General features: G+C 40.1%; 1 protein-coding gene across 4 annotated transcripts in view; it reads left to right on the top strand.

Moving 5' to 3' along the window:
• Nucleotides 1-12597, top strand: part of itpr1b (inositol 1,4,5-trisphosphate receptor, type 1b) — a 92576-nt gene that overhangs the window by 49333 nt on the left and 30646 nt on the right. For all 4 annotated transcript variants that reach the window (XM_079482950.1, XM_079482949.1, XM_079482951.1 and 1 more), the window contains 2 exons: nt 3248-3377; nt 4204-4391. In XM_079482950.1, coding sequence (XP_079339076.1) covers nt 3248-3377; nt 4204-4391 — 318 coding nt within the window. The remainder of the gene's footprint in view (nt 1-3247; nt 3378-4203; nt 4392-12597) is intronic.

Genomic DNA, 12597 nt, shown 5'->3' with positions numbered 1-12597 from the left:
GCTCCTTTAAAGGGTGAGGTGTGCGTGCATGTGCTGTGTAAATGTAACAGAGAAAGAGAAAGAGGGAAGAGAAGCAGTCCAAGTGTTTTTCCATGGCAAATGAGGGCATGAGCGCCAGTGTGTGTCAGTAGTACACAAGCTCCATTATGTAATCTGGATAAAAGTTGTTTTTTCCCCCTCTTTTGTCCTCTCGCTGCATTCTGGCTTTGGCGCCCTGTGGCGCTTATGTAATGAACATGGTTTGATTCCTGCTATTGCAGCAGTTAAAGCAAGTCTACAGTCAAACAGATGATTGGTCGAATAAGTCAGTGGAGTATGATGCATAGCGATGTTGCCAAATGATCTTTCTTTTCAATTTTAATTCAATTTATATATAAAATAGTTAGATCAGGCATGAAGATCATTTAAGAGTTCATTTTTGGGTAAGCTGTTTCTTTGAAAGGTACGGGAGTTCAAAAACGTTCTTAAAGGGATAGTCCATCCAAAAATACCACATGTCGTTCAAAACCTGTATATGACTATTTCTGCTGTGGAACACAAAAGATGATATTTTGAGAAATGTCTATCCATGCAATGGAAGTAAAAAGTATCGTATTTTTAATATGAAAATATCGCATTTTTGGTTGTGCAGACTAAAAGTCAGACAGGTTTGAAATGACGTGAGGGTGAGTTAGGCCGTGTTCACAATTGACTTCTTTTTGGCAAGGGTGCTTTTTTAGTCAAATAAAAACGCTCGCAGCGTTGTGGTTACAAATAGCAGCCGGCAATGTTCAAAGATAGCGTTTGTGAATGAAGGCAGCTTAAGGCCCTTTTCACACAGAGATCCTGGAAAATACGTGTAAAATATGTCCAGGAATTTGTCCCGGGATCGTTAGATTTTGCCACTGATTTTCTGGTGCTCACACACATCCCATGAAGATCCTTAAAGACACGTGATGTAATATGATGTACAGAAATGTGAGTTGATCGTTTTTTAAGCATTTAGGTTTGTAACCATTTCAGAATAAGCTCACGCAGATTGATTAAAAATCCAAAAGGATATTGCACATAATGATATAAAAATAAATAAACGCTTAGGTCGGTAGGCTATATGATCATCATGTTTATATTTTTTACGAAATCTTTTGGGCTTCTGCTATGCGCAGGTAACTAAGCGATCAAGTATATTAAAGCGCTGTGTGTTTATTTGTGTTAATAGTTTGTATAAAAAAGTTTAAACTGCGTTTAGAAGCAGACAACTCTATTCTCGCATCTGACCTTAAGTTTGGTGATGAGGACTCTTGCATTCATCCATGATTTAGTTAAAGGCAACTTTTTTTTATTTCCCAACGAACAAAAATGACTCACTTAACTATATTTGTTTTCATAGCCAAATTTTTCATGATTTATTATAGATGTGTGTCATCACTACATGGGACTGATCCCTTTAATGTTACTAGGTCCCCTCCGAAATGACTTTTCGAATCAATCTGGGTTGCATTTGCGTTGCACTCTGGCAATTTCACTGCAATTTTCTGGTCTGTGTGAATGTGGTTTTAGAGAGACAGGCTTCATAGGCAGCGTAACGGAAGTCTATTTGAATTATAAACAGAGAGTGTCTTTGCAATAGCCTATTACATATTTAAAAACTACAATACTCATTTCTCACTAGAAATGCAAACAGACGTTATTGAAAGTGAAAATTAAACTTACATTTATACAAAACTGTGCTTTTCTAACAGGCTTTTCAGCTGCCATTTACATTTTTCGAGCTTGAGCCTTTCTTGACGAATCACGTTCCACAAATGTTGGAATGGAAACGGCAGGTCTCTGTCATCGGTTAGCTGTAAAAAAAGGTAACGTAGGACTTTTTTTTCTGAAAACTTCTGCATGCTCTGAGCTGCAGAAAAAGGTGCTGGCGTTTGAAAAGGCACTCAGGACTTTTTTGGAGAACACCGTTTACTCCATAAGATTATAATGTAAAACAGATGCTAGCAGCTTAAAAAGAAGAAGTCAAGTGTGAACACTAACCAAGTGATGAAGAATTCTGTTTTTGGGTGAACTATCTGTTTACTGTACAGTAAGTAAATCATTTGTTTGCTTCCTGTTACTCCTTTCCCCACATTTTTTCAGGGATTATTGTGTAACACCTAAACCAACACTTGTTCCTTTGCTCAGCATGACATTCCCCGGTTCCTTCCGTCCTCCTTCACACACGCATACACATGCACACACACCATGCCTCTCATTTAACTGCATGATGTAATCTGCCCTACTTTTTTCGTGCATGTCAGAATTGTGACTAATGTTGAGTCTTGACCCCTTTCCTTTTTATTCCTCTCATTTCTTTTCCCTCCCTTTCTGGTCGTGCTTTTCTAACACACGTCACTCAGGAGCTCGATCCAAACCAGCCCCAGAAGCTACTGGAGGATCAGAGGAGGGTAGGTACTGTAAAAACGGGCCGTGCGGTGAGCATTCGCCCATCAGAGCGCTCGCCTGTCGCACCTCGACTGTCTGCTCGGCATGAGTGACAGTTTCACTGAGGATTGTGTGTTTGGTCTTTAAGTCTATTGGTGGTGATGGATTCATGTACACGTTTCAGAGATGTCTTGATGTGACGTTTTATTTGTGTCCACCGGGTTTGAGGGTGTTTTGGGTGAGTTGGGTTGTGATTGTCTGTGTAAGCGCTGAATGAGGATCAGTCTTGTATTGATCTGTTGTCTTGTGTCCAAGGCCTCGGGTGTTATGAGGACTAAGGGAAGGGATTTGTTTTTTATCAGATACAGTCTTCTTCTGTGACCTCTTTTTGACAACACAAAAGTAAAAGGAGGACGGATTGGTCCTCACAGGCTGTATATACAAAACATAAAGATAATTTGAATACGGTATTGTAAGATCATAATGTCCTAAATTACACCTTTAAATCAGTTATGCGTAACTATTTTATATAACAGAAGAAAATTGGATGTATTCATTGGTGAATTATAGTTATATAACAGTTGATTGTTTTGTTATCATTCATTTTAATGCATTATGCTCTTTAAAGGTGTGTGATTATAATTATAATTTCATAAACATATCTTTATGAAAATAAAAATTACACACATTATAAGAGAAAATGCTTTAGGCTTTAAATTATTTTTATTTCCTTTTCTTTTGGAGAAAACACTTATTTAATGTTGTCTGTCAAGGTGGCATATTGAGATGTTCGGTTATATTGTGTGTCATAATGCTCCTCCCATGACCCAGCCCCATCATCTGTTGTCAGGGTGAAGCTTTGAGGCAAGTTCTGGTGAACCGTTACTATGGCAACGTCAAGGAAGCAGGCAGGCGAGATAGTGTGACCAATTTCAGCAATGGGCCGCTCACACCCGTGGGACAGACAAAGACTCCTACAGGTTTGTGTGTGTCTGTTGCTACAGCAATTTCTTCCCTCGTCCACTTTCCTCTCGCTTGCGTGTTCGCTACGAGTCTGAGCCTGTTGCCAGGCGACAAGAACAGCTAGGCACCCACACTTCCTGTGTGAATAGGCTCCAGACGCACCTGCCCGAGAGGGAAAGTCTAGTGTGTTTGTTAATGTCACAGGCGTGAATGACACCACATGAGAGGAACTCTGAAAATGCATTTGCATGTCCTGTTTGGCTCATAACCAAGAATGAATGCCGTGCGTTATGAAATCAGACATTTTAGGATTTAATTCAGATTGTGTTTGGCAACCTTTTTGTGCACGTGAACAACTAGAATATGTCTGTAATAATTATGTCTGTAATACAGCAGCGATATGCTATGAGATGCAAGCATTAAAAAGACAAACTATTGTAAAGAGTAAAAACATTTATTGAAAACATATTTTTCACAGTAACAGCCATTGTAGATACAAGTATTTATTGGTATTACTTGCATTTATTGGACAAAAATGATAAAATTCATAAATAATTTTAATATAATTATTTATTTTAAAAAGCACAGAAAAGCATAAAACTCGCAGGAAATAAATCAGGACACAAAGGAAGGAGAAATCAAAATGAAGGAAACAATGAAATAATGTATACTTTGTCTCGGTTACTAATATCTGTTGATTATATATTTATAAATATTGCGTGCGTTTACACCTTGTCACTGTCATTTATCCATTATAACACCCCTGCTTGTGATATTCTTGTGTTCTTTTTATACATCGAATCCTGTTAAACCCTCATCTTCATGTCCCGTTTCTTCTCCCAGTGGGTTGTGGAGGTTCAGGGGTTACTCGAGGTGAGATAAGCTTGGCCGAGGTGCAGTGTCACCTGGATCGGGAGGGTGCATCTGACCTTGTCATCGACCTTATTATGACCGCCACCAGTGACCGAATCTTCCAGGAAAGCATCCTCTTGGCCATCGCACTCCTGGAGGGGGGAAATCCCATCATACAGGTGATAATTCTACTCTAATTTTAAATGTTTCGACACGCTTGCTGTTGCCGATGCACAGTCCATTTCAGGTGGTGTGGGAATTGTGGTCAGCTGATGGAGTTTTGGTCTCATTACCATGTGAATGGTGATGTCCCAGGGTTTATCCGAGTTGCTTTGTTAGATGTAAGTTTAAGTGTTTTTGCATATCATATCTACGTTGGAAAGCTGTATCTTTTATTTGAGACACAGCCTGTCCTCCCCTGGTGCAAAACAGGAAGAGGGAAGGACATCTCACATGGATTTGAGATAAAAGGACTAATAAGGCTCGACAGATGGCACTTATAGTTCAGGTCACTAAGAAGTCAGTGGGTACATTTGAAGTATTGTATGAATATGTATAAATGAACTTTAGAAGTCCACAAAGTGTGCATATTATATACTAGAAGTGTGATATTCCAATGTAATGGAAGTTATCTGTTTAAGAGGAGGGATGTACGTGCCCTCGGCCAGCAGGGGTTTGCAGGTATAGTGAGGTTGCTATAGCAATCGTCAGCTCCAGCGTGAGGACACAAAAGGTGATGCTCGGTGCTGGAGTCAGCGGTGGCTGTTTCGTTTGTCCGACAGTAACATCTGGCAGCCTGGCAGACCCGCTCTATGTGCTCACGCATGTGTTTTCTGAGAGTTCTTTAGTAAACAGCCCGGTTGCATAACCAGCTCTGTTATTTGCATGGCCTTTCTGCTTGATGATACGTTGGCTTCCCAACAGGCACACGTAAAGACTCACATGACTGGATTACATAAGCCAAGCCCTTAGTGAATAATGCAGGAAACACTCTTCTCAGCTCCTCCGCTGGGCTTAACTGGGTCACAATGGGATTCTGTAATGCTCAGAGAGTGATAAAGTGCTCGTAATGACCTGAAATAGCCCATAATAACAGAATATTAACACTTATTCAATTACAACGTAGCAACTTTGTTTGTCTTTCAAATGGTGTTGAGGTCAATCTTGTTGAGAACATATTTGAGTCACATTTTAGACTCGATTGTCATTTTGCATTCGAGAAATGATAATGTCATGTCATGACATTCAAGCACATTTCACCTTTAAATACATCTTGAGCTTTTGGCTTTTAAGAATTTTCTTACATTTCTAAATAATTGATATTGTGGTGAAGTTCAGACGTGTTCTCAGCAGGTTACGTGAGTTTCACTCTTTAATCACAGATAATGTGTTACGAGGCTTTCGCCCGTATGCATCGGTGCCCTGGGTTAGATTGGTTAAACATTCAGCAGCCCTGCAGGGGTTTTGTGGATAACCTGCATGACACATTTGCAGCTGGTTTGCAGAGTCATTCGGGTGTCTTTTGAAGGATGTGAGGAAACCACATAAAAGAAAGAGAGAAAGAGGGGTAGTCTGCTCTTTTAAACAGCATGCGCACGGGGTGACATTCTCTACTGTTAACAGGGGAATTACTGAGTTTACTCATTGTAAATCAGCTTCTTTGATGAGAATTTTGGTCTGTCGACTGCTACACACTTCTCAAACTCTAGATTTCGACCTTTTCTCACCTAGCTATTTCATACTAGTGAACCTCTGGAACCTGTTAGAAAGATGTCTAGCTCACAGACTGCGACCAAATGTACTCTCGCATCCGCAACCTGCAAATTTTGATATTTTTCTAGTTGTTATATTTCATGTGAAAAGTCGAGTAGATCCAGAGCTGCACACTCCAGTTAATGCTTTTGTTTAGACCACCATATACAAGCATTTGAGATGCTTAAAACAAAACTAACCGCAGACTCTGAGGAGTTCAGAACACGAGGCTAATGCTCTTGCCACGGTAACCATTTTTCTCATTAAAGATTCAATTTCACTCGAAAATGCGTCAAAATACGGAAGTAACATCGATCGCAACTTCCAGCGGCTCTTCATCATGTGTTTCAAGCACGCAGGCTCTTCATCAGATGTCTGTTGATGAATCTTTTTATGTTTGTGAGCCTTTGTGTACCCACGTTATGTGTGTTTTTATTTGTTTTAAAACGATTAATCATGATTAATAAAAGTTTAACTAAAAGTTTGTGTTTACATATATGTGTGTGTACAATGCATATTAACTTCGTATTTATAAACACATGCACATACATATATACATATTTAGGAAATGTATTTATTTATATTTTTCCAATAAGTGAATCAATATATAAATGTTTATAAAAATAGAGAAAAATAGTTTTATAAATAGAAAATAAATATGTACAGTACACAGATATATACTGTATCATGGAAACTGTATTCTGAATGCGATTAATCGCGATTAATCGTTTGACAGCCCTTATGGTGTTTTTGTTTTTTGGCTGAGCACCCACTTTAAGTTGATGTGCATGCTTTTTTAACTATATAATATAAAGCATAAAGTTTGAAGGATATTACATGGATTCAAGTTGAAAATCCTTTCGATTTTGGGGTGGAACATTTTGGAGTCATTTCCACATTTCCAATTTACTCCATTTCCACATTTTCCCCCGATATCCAGACTATTTTATGTGTAATGGTGGTATTTGGTATATGGCCTGATATTACATTTGTGCCGAAAAATACTATTGATTTTAAATGTAAAGAGAATGTGCTTCATTGTAATGACAGAACAACAAATATTGCATTAAGTTCATCTATTCAAAGCATCATTTTTGTTGCTTTTCACAGGCAGAGATGTTGAGAGATGATCTTAAAAGAGACAGTTATCAATTCAGGTTGCTGAGCATGCAAGACACAAGCAACGCCCTGAAAGTTATGGAAAACACCAACAAACCAACCTAAAAACACCGCAACCTTTGCAAATGCTTTGAAGTGTGCTAGATCAGAACCAGAGGGTTTCTAAAGATGTGTAGAGTCAGGAACAATAGTACAGTATTTTGAAAAAAAATTGGTTTGGGTTGCAAACGATCTGGTGAAGATCCAAGCGTAAGGGTATCAGGGTGGCACGGTGAACCTTCTAGTTGACACCGTGTACGATTTGTTATCCACGTAGGATAGAAAACAAAAATTCAGGCAGATAAACTTGCAGTAATACTAATCAAGAATGCCTTTGTACATGCCTGTTTCTGGCTTCTGAAGTGAGATGTTCTGGTACAGTATTCGTCTTTTTGAAGCTTGTTGTCCGTGGTAGATTTATGTCTTTATTTTTTAGAGACGAGAACTTTAAGGGATAAGAGAGATGTTTGTATTTTCTCCTGCTCCTCATTACAAGGACACAAACGGCCTTTGTAGAATCTGAAACCCATCCGAGGATGAATCACATTTCTTATGCTTGCATAATATATGGCTAGCTGGCCTGGTTTATGCACAGAGAGGCGTTTGTTTGAGAGCCTGCAGTTCACAACAAGACAAGCCAATTTCCCTCCACAATTTGTTTGTTTACAGAGTTATACTGTGGTGGTTGTCGTCAGTAAAACAGAGAAAGTCGCTATGGAAAGGGAAAGCATTTGGAAAATGAGGAGAGGGAGAGGTAATGGACTGAATATTAAGGAGGCAGGGAGGTCATGAAGAAGGGTGAAGTGTGCAGTAGGCAGCTGTAAAGAGTGTGCACTTGATGAGGGCGAAGTGTATTTGAATGTAGAAAGAGAAGTGGGCACACGACCAGCCCTCCACAACTTTGTGTATAGCTGTTCTAGCATTTGGCTTTCCTGCTAGCTTAAAGTGATGGTTCACCCGAAAATAGCAATTCTGTCATCATTTATTCAACCCTCATGTTATTCAAAACGTTTTCTGGGGAACACGAAAGAAGATATTTTGAGAAATGTCTCTGTGGTTTTGGTTATGGAAGTCAATGGGGTTCAGTGTTGTTTGGTTACCAGCGTTCTTTAAAATATCTTATTTTGTGTTCTGCAGAAGAATGAACGTCATACATGTTTTGAATGACATGAGGGTGAGTAAGCGATGAAATCATTTTTATTTTGGGGTGAACTATACCTAAGGGACTTTTCCCAAACAAGAATATTGCGGATGCTGACATGGCCACATATAATGGATGTAAATGTTGTCGCCATACCCACTACTAGTTATGGCCGGTAAATCTCACTTCCGCTAGGCCTTAATGTTTAAAAAAAAATACATTTAGCATATTTGTTAAGATCAGGTCTTAGGTCTGATTGATAATGGCTTTTTTAAAACCACACAGCAGTCTACTGGAAGTCACAGATTTGCCATTATTTCAAAATTCTCCAAATAATGAGCTCCCATTATGCACTAGTTCCAGTTTCACACACTGGAAGTGACCGGAGATGATGAGGAATAGCGGGCAATTAGCATCCAGAAGTGTGAATCCGTCATTGGCATTCAGCTCAAATACTTGATGCGCTGTCTTTCCATCTATTTATTGCCAAACCTGCAGGCCAGACAAAATGAGACAGACGGGATCTCATCTGTGGTGAGTAACGCTAAAGAGCGAGGGAGGAAAATAAGGCAGGGAAGGAGAATACGGAGTAAAACCAAAGGTCTGGACGACCTGCGACGGAAGCTGTCGCCCACTCTCAGTGCTTCAAGTGGGCAGTGAGCCCGAGCGGCTTCTCGAGCCGCACACACATATACACAAACTCCCGCTCTGACGTCAGCGTATGCATTCCTCTGTGACAGAAGGGTATAAAATACTCGTATCGTACCTTCTGGAAGATCATTTGGATGCACACGGAGCCAAGCCGTGTATAAAAATAGACCCGTTAATAGTCAGCTTGTGTTTTGATGCAGCTTAAACGTGTGGTTGCTCAAATAGATTAAATGGATGAGTTAATATTGCAATGTTATGGTGTTTGAAAGATTGAATCGGATTAATAAGGGATAATGTGTAGTCAGACTGTCATACAATAAAAAAAATACTCACTTTTGTGTCATTTCGAACCAGTTTGAATTTTTATCTTCTGCAGAAAACAAAAGAAGATATTTGGAACTAAACAACATTGAACCCCATCGTATGGACACCAAGACATTTCTCAAAATATCTTCTTTTGCATTTCATAGAAGAAAGCGGTGAAATCATGTTCATTCAGTGTTTTGTTAATGGTTTCCACACGTCACTATGCATAAGCAGTGTTGTTGGTTGCAGTTCACCTAACGCCCACTAGTGTCACTAAAAACGAGAAGGAATTCTGAATTCTAGCCCGTTTATTTGACCAGAATGTAGAACTGACCAATCAGAAAGGAGTACTACACACAGACAGAGAATAAGTCCTCCTATTTGGCTTTATAACAGATGGTGTAGCTCTTTTAAAAGAGAGAGTGATGGACTCATTTGAATTTGAGAAATGTACCCGTCCACCGTGTTATTTCCAGCTGGCAAACACACTCGCGTGCACGACCGCACGTATAGCAGTAGCGATATCCTAAGAAAAGTAAAAATAGAAATTCATGTCAGAGCATCTGGGAGAGACCCCACCCTCTCTGTTTTCAGTGCGTATGTCTTCGTAACCACAAACTCATTCCACAACCATCAATTGGACCTCAGGTTGTGACCCGGAGTTTAGGGCTTTTTCGGTCTTTATTAACGGCTTATGTTGTTTTGGTTGTCATCATCTGTTTAGGTTTTGAATTGTGGCTCGATTTGAACCTCTGCCATAATGATGCTGCCTCCATGTCAACACCCCGTAGAATAGGCAAGAATGCAGACAATAATATACACCTCTTTTGCTCTCAATGTCAGCATCCTAAAACTTTGGCACTTGGTGAGGTCTAATGTAATTTTTATGCACTTTGGAAAAATGGCGTCCGCTGGAGCGAACACAAACTCTGTTCCTCCCGTTCCCACTGCTACACTTCAGGTTACTCCCTGCACCTGTCGCCCACCTCGCAAGCACACGCACCTCCGTTAAACATTAGCCTGTGACCTACATAACTTCACCCGAAACGTCCGGCATGTGTGTGTACACACAAGTTGTTATGGAATCCACAAACACACGAGCTGTAAATTTGGAAACACACTTGATTAGACTTTGTCACGTTCGGGATCATCCTTAGAGACCTTTGTGCGTATAGCCGTGTGCATATTTGCGTCCTTGTCCGCAGTTCTCCTGGTTACCGTAAACTATAAACAGACTAAAAACATGCACGCGCGCACAGGCACGTAATAAAGCTCAACAGGTGTGAAGGCCATTACTCAACACGAACATGGAGTATTTGCGTCCTAGCTGGTTCGCTTTCCCCCTCTGTCTTGTCAAACGTTCTCAGACCTCTTTAATGGATTTTTGAGAGCGCTTGAGATGTGTGCACCTCATATCTGCGTGTGTGTTGAATTTTAAACTCGCCTCCTGCCTGCTGTCGAAAAGTTGCTGTTGAAGTGTGAAGGACGTGCCACGTAACCACCCACCCTCCGTCTACTCGCATCACCAGGCGCAGCGGCGTGAGCCGTTCCCGTGGTTACAGGTGGGCACGGCGACGATCGCTCTGATGGAGCAGTTGAGGAGAAGCTTGCGCTTATAAATAGAACTTGCATAACATCCTGTTGTTGATGCCAAGAGCTCAGATAGAGGATGAGGGGATGGGGCGCAGTTGCTAGTTGACCTTTTCTTTGTGCGTCCAGGCAGCTGTTAGGGGACTGCCCACGTTCACTGCCCAGCCGGAGTCGACTTCCTGCTGCGTTTTAATGGGTAGTCACCTTGCAGGACAGCTGACATAAGGGTAACCCAGCTGTGACGGGTAATGGACAGGCATTGAACTGTGACTCAAGATATGCGTTTAGATGGAAAGAAAAGGCAATTTTGACATGCATTCAGGAGAAATTAGCTTTTAATCAGATTTTTATATGGGAACAATTGAGACTGTGAATATGAATTGGGTCACGGTGACATTGGTAGACAAGCCTGCTAATTAATATTCACGAGTCAAGTTTTCACCTTGGTATTATTTATAAGTTGAAGTCTTGTGCGTCTTGAGTTTTTTGGAATGACATTCATTCTAGGGCTGCAACAACTAATTGACAAAATTGACAAAAATCGCTAATGAAAAGAGTTTTCAACGAATTGGTCTCTTGCGAGCTGCAAAGTTATAAATCAAGCGCGTCTACTTCTCTTTTAAAATTACCGTTTCAGACATGTATCCCCGTGCTGCATGAGCTGCGCAGTTTTAAAGTCAGATGTGTCTCTCCGTGCACGTGTCTCTCCGTTAAAGGGGAGAGGTCTAATCTAAGATCATATTGGTAAAACCCAATTTGTGGCCCAATGCAGCGTTCGCACTTTTGCAGAGTACATTATAGGCTAAATACCGTCCCTTCCAAGTTTGGGAGAGACTGTGGTCAGCTGCTTCTAATAGGACACTCCCTGAATCAACTCACCAGCCTTGGTGTCTTAATCAGAGAGAGATTTGGGGAGAAAGAAATGAGTTCAGTTGTGTATACTTTTCCCATCTCTTGATTTAGTTATTAAAAGCTAAAAGCAAAAGATCAAATTAAACTTTATTCAATTAATCGGAAAAATTATCGGCCAACTAATCGATTATCAAAATAATCGCAAGTTGCAGCCCTAATTTATTATTTTAATATATTCCAACCTGATCTCACAAGAATCGTAATTATTGGTAAATCAAATACATGCATAGTAAAAAACATTGTAACACTTGCTACCTTAGGCCTAGTCCACACGTACACAGATATCTTATCATTTAAAAAACAATCTGCCACTGGAGGTCAGATTGGCCCCCTCTTTTCTCATTTTTAAATCTTGTCTAAAAACGTATTTATTCGATCTGGCCTACCATTAAGGATTTTTTTTCTTCAGTTTTTTTTTGTATTTGCTTTTGTTACTGTTTTTGTAGTTTGAGATCTTAATTGAAATGTACAGCACATTGGTCAGTCGTGTGGCTGTTTAACAAGTGCTCGGTTAATAAATGAACTGAACTGAACTAAACTTATAAACTGAGTTTTTCGTTAAAAAGAAAATGCGTCCACACAAAAACGCTGTTTGTTTGTGAGAAATCGTTGTCAAATGCATGCCAAACCAACAGCCTGGAATCTGACGTCAAACAATGGATATAGGGGTACGCATTCCAACATCGTAAACCAAATGTCTGGGTTCACTGAAAGCGGAGTTTCTAAAAATATTCACCCTGGCAGGAGTTTTCTGAAAAGTTTGGTTTCAGTGACCAAATACTGTGTTTGCGTTTGGACGAACGGCCAAACCGCATTGAAAATTCACGGGCCTTAAAGTGATAGTTCACCCAAAATGTATTCGGTCATCATTTACA

Source organism: Barbatula barbatula (assembly GCF_947034865.1).
Source record: "Barbatula barbatula genome assembly, chromosome: 20".
Classification (NCBI taxonomy): Eukaryota; Metazoa; Chordata; class Actinopteri; order Cypriniformes; family Nemacheilidae; genus Barbatula; species Barbatula barbatula.
The sequence above is the reverse complement of the archived record's forward strand: the minus strand, read 5'-3'. Positions and strand labels throughout refer to the sequence as shown.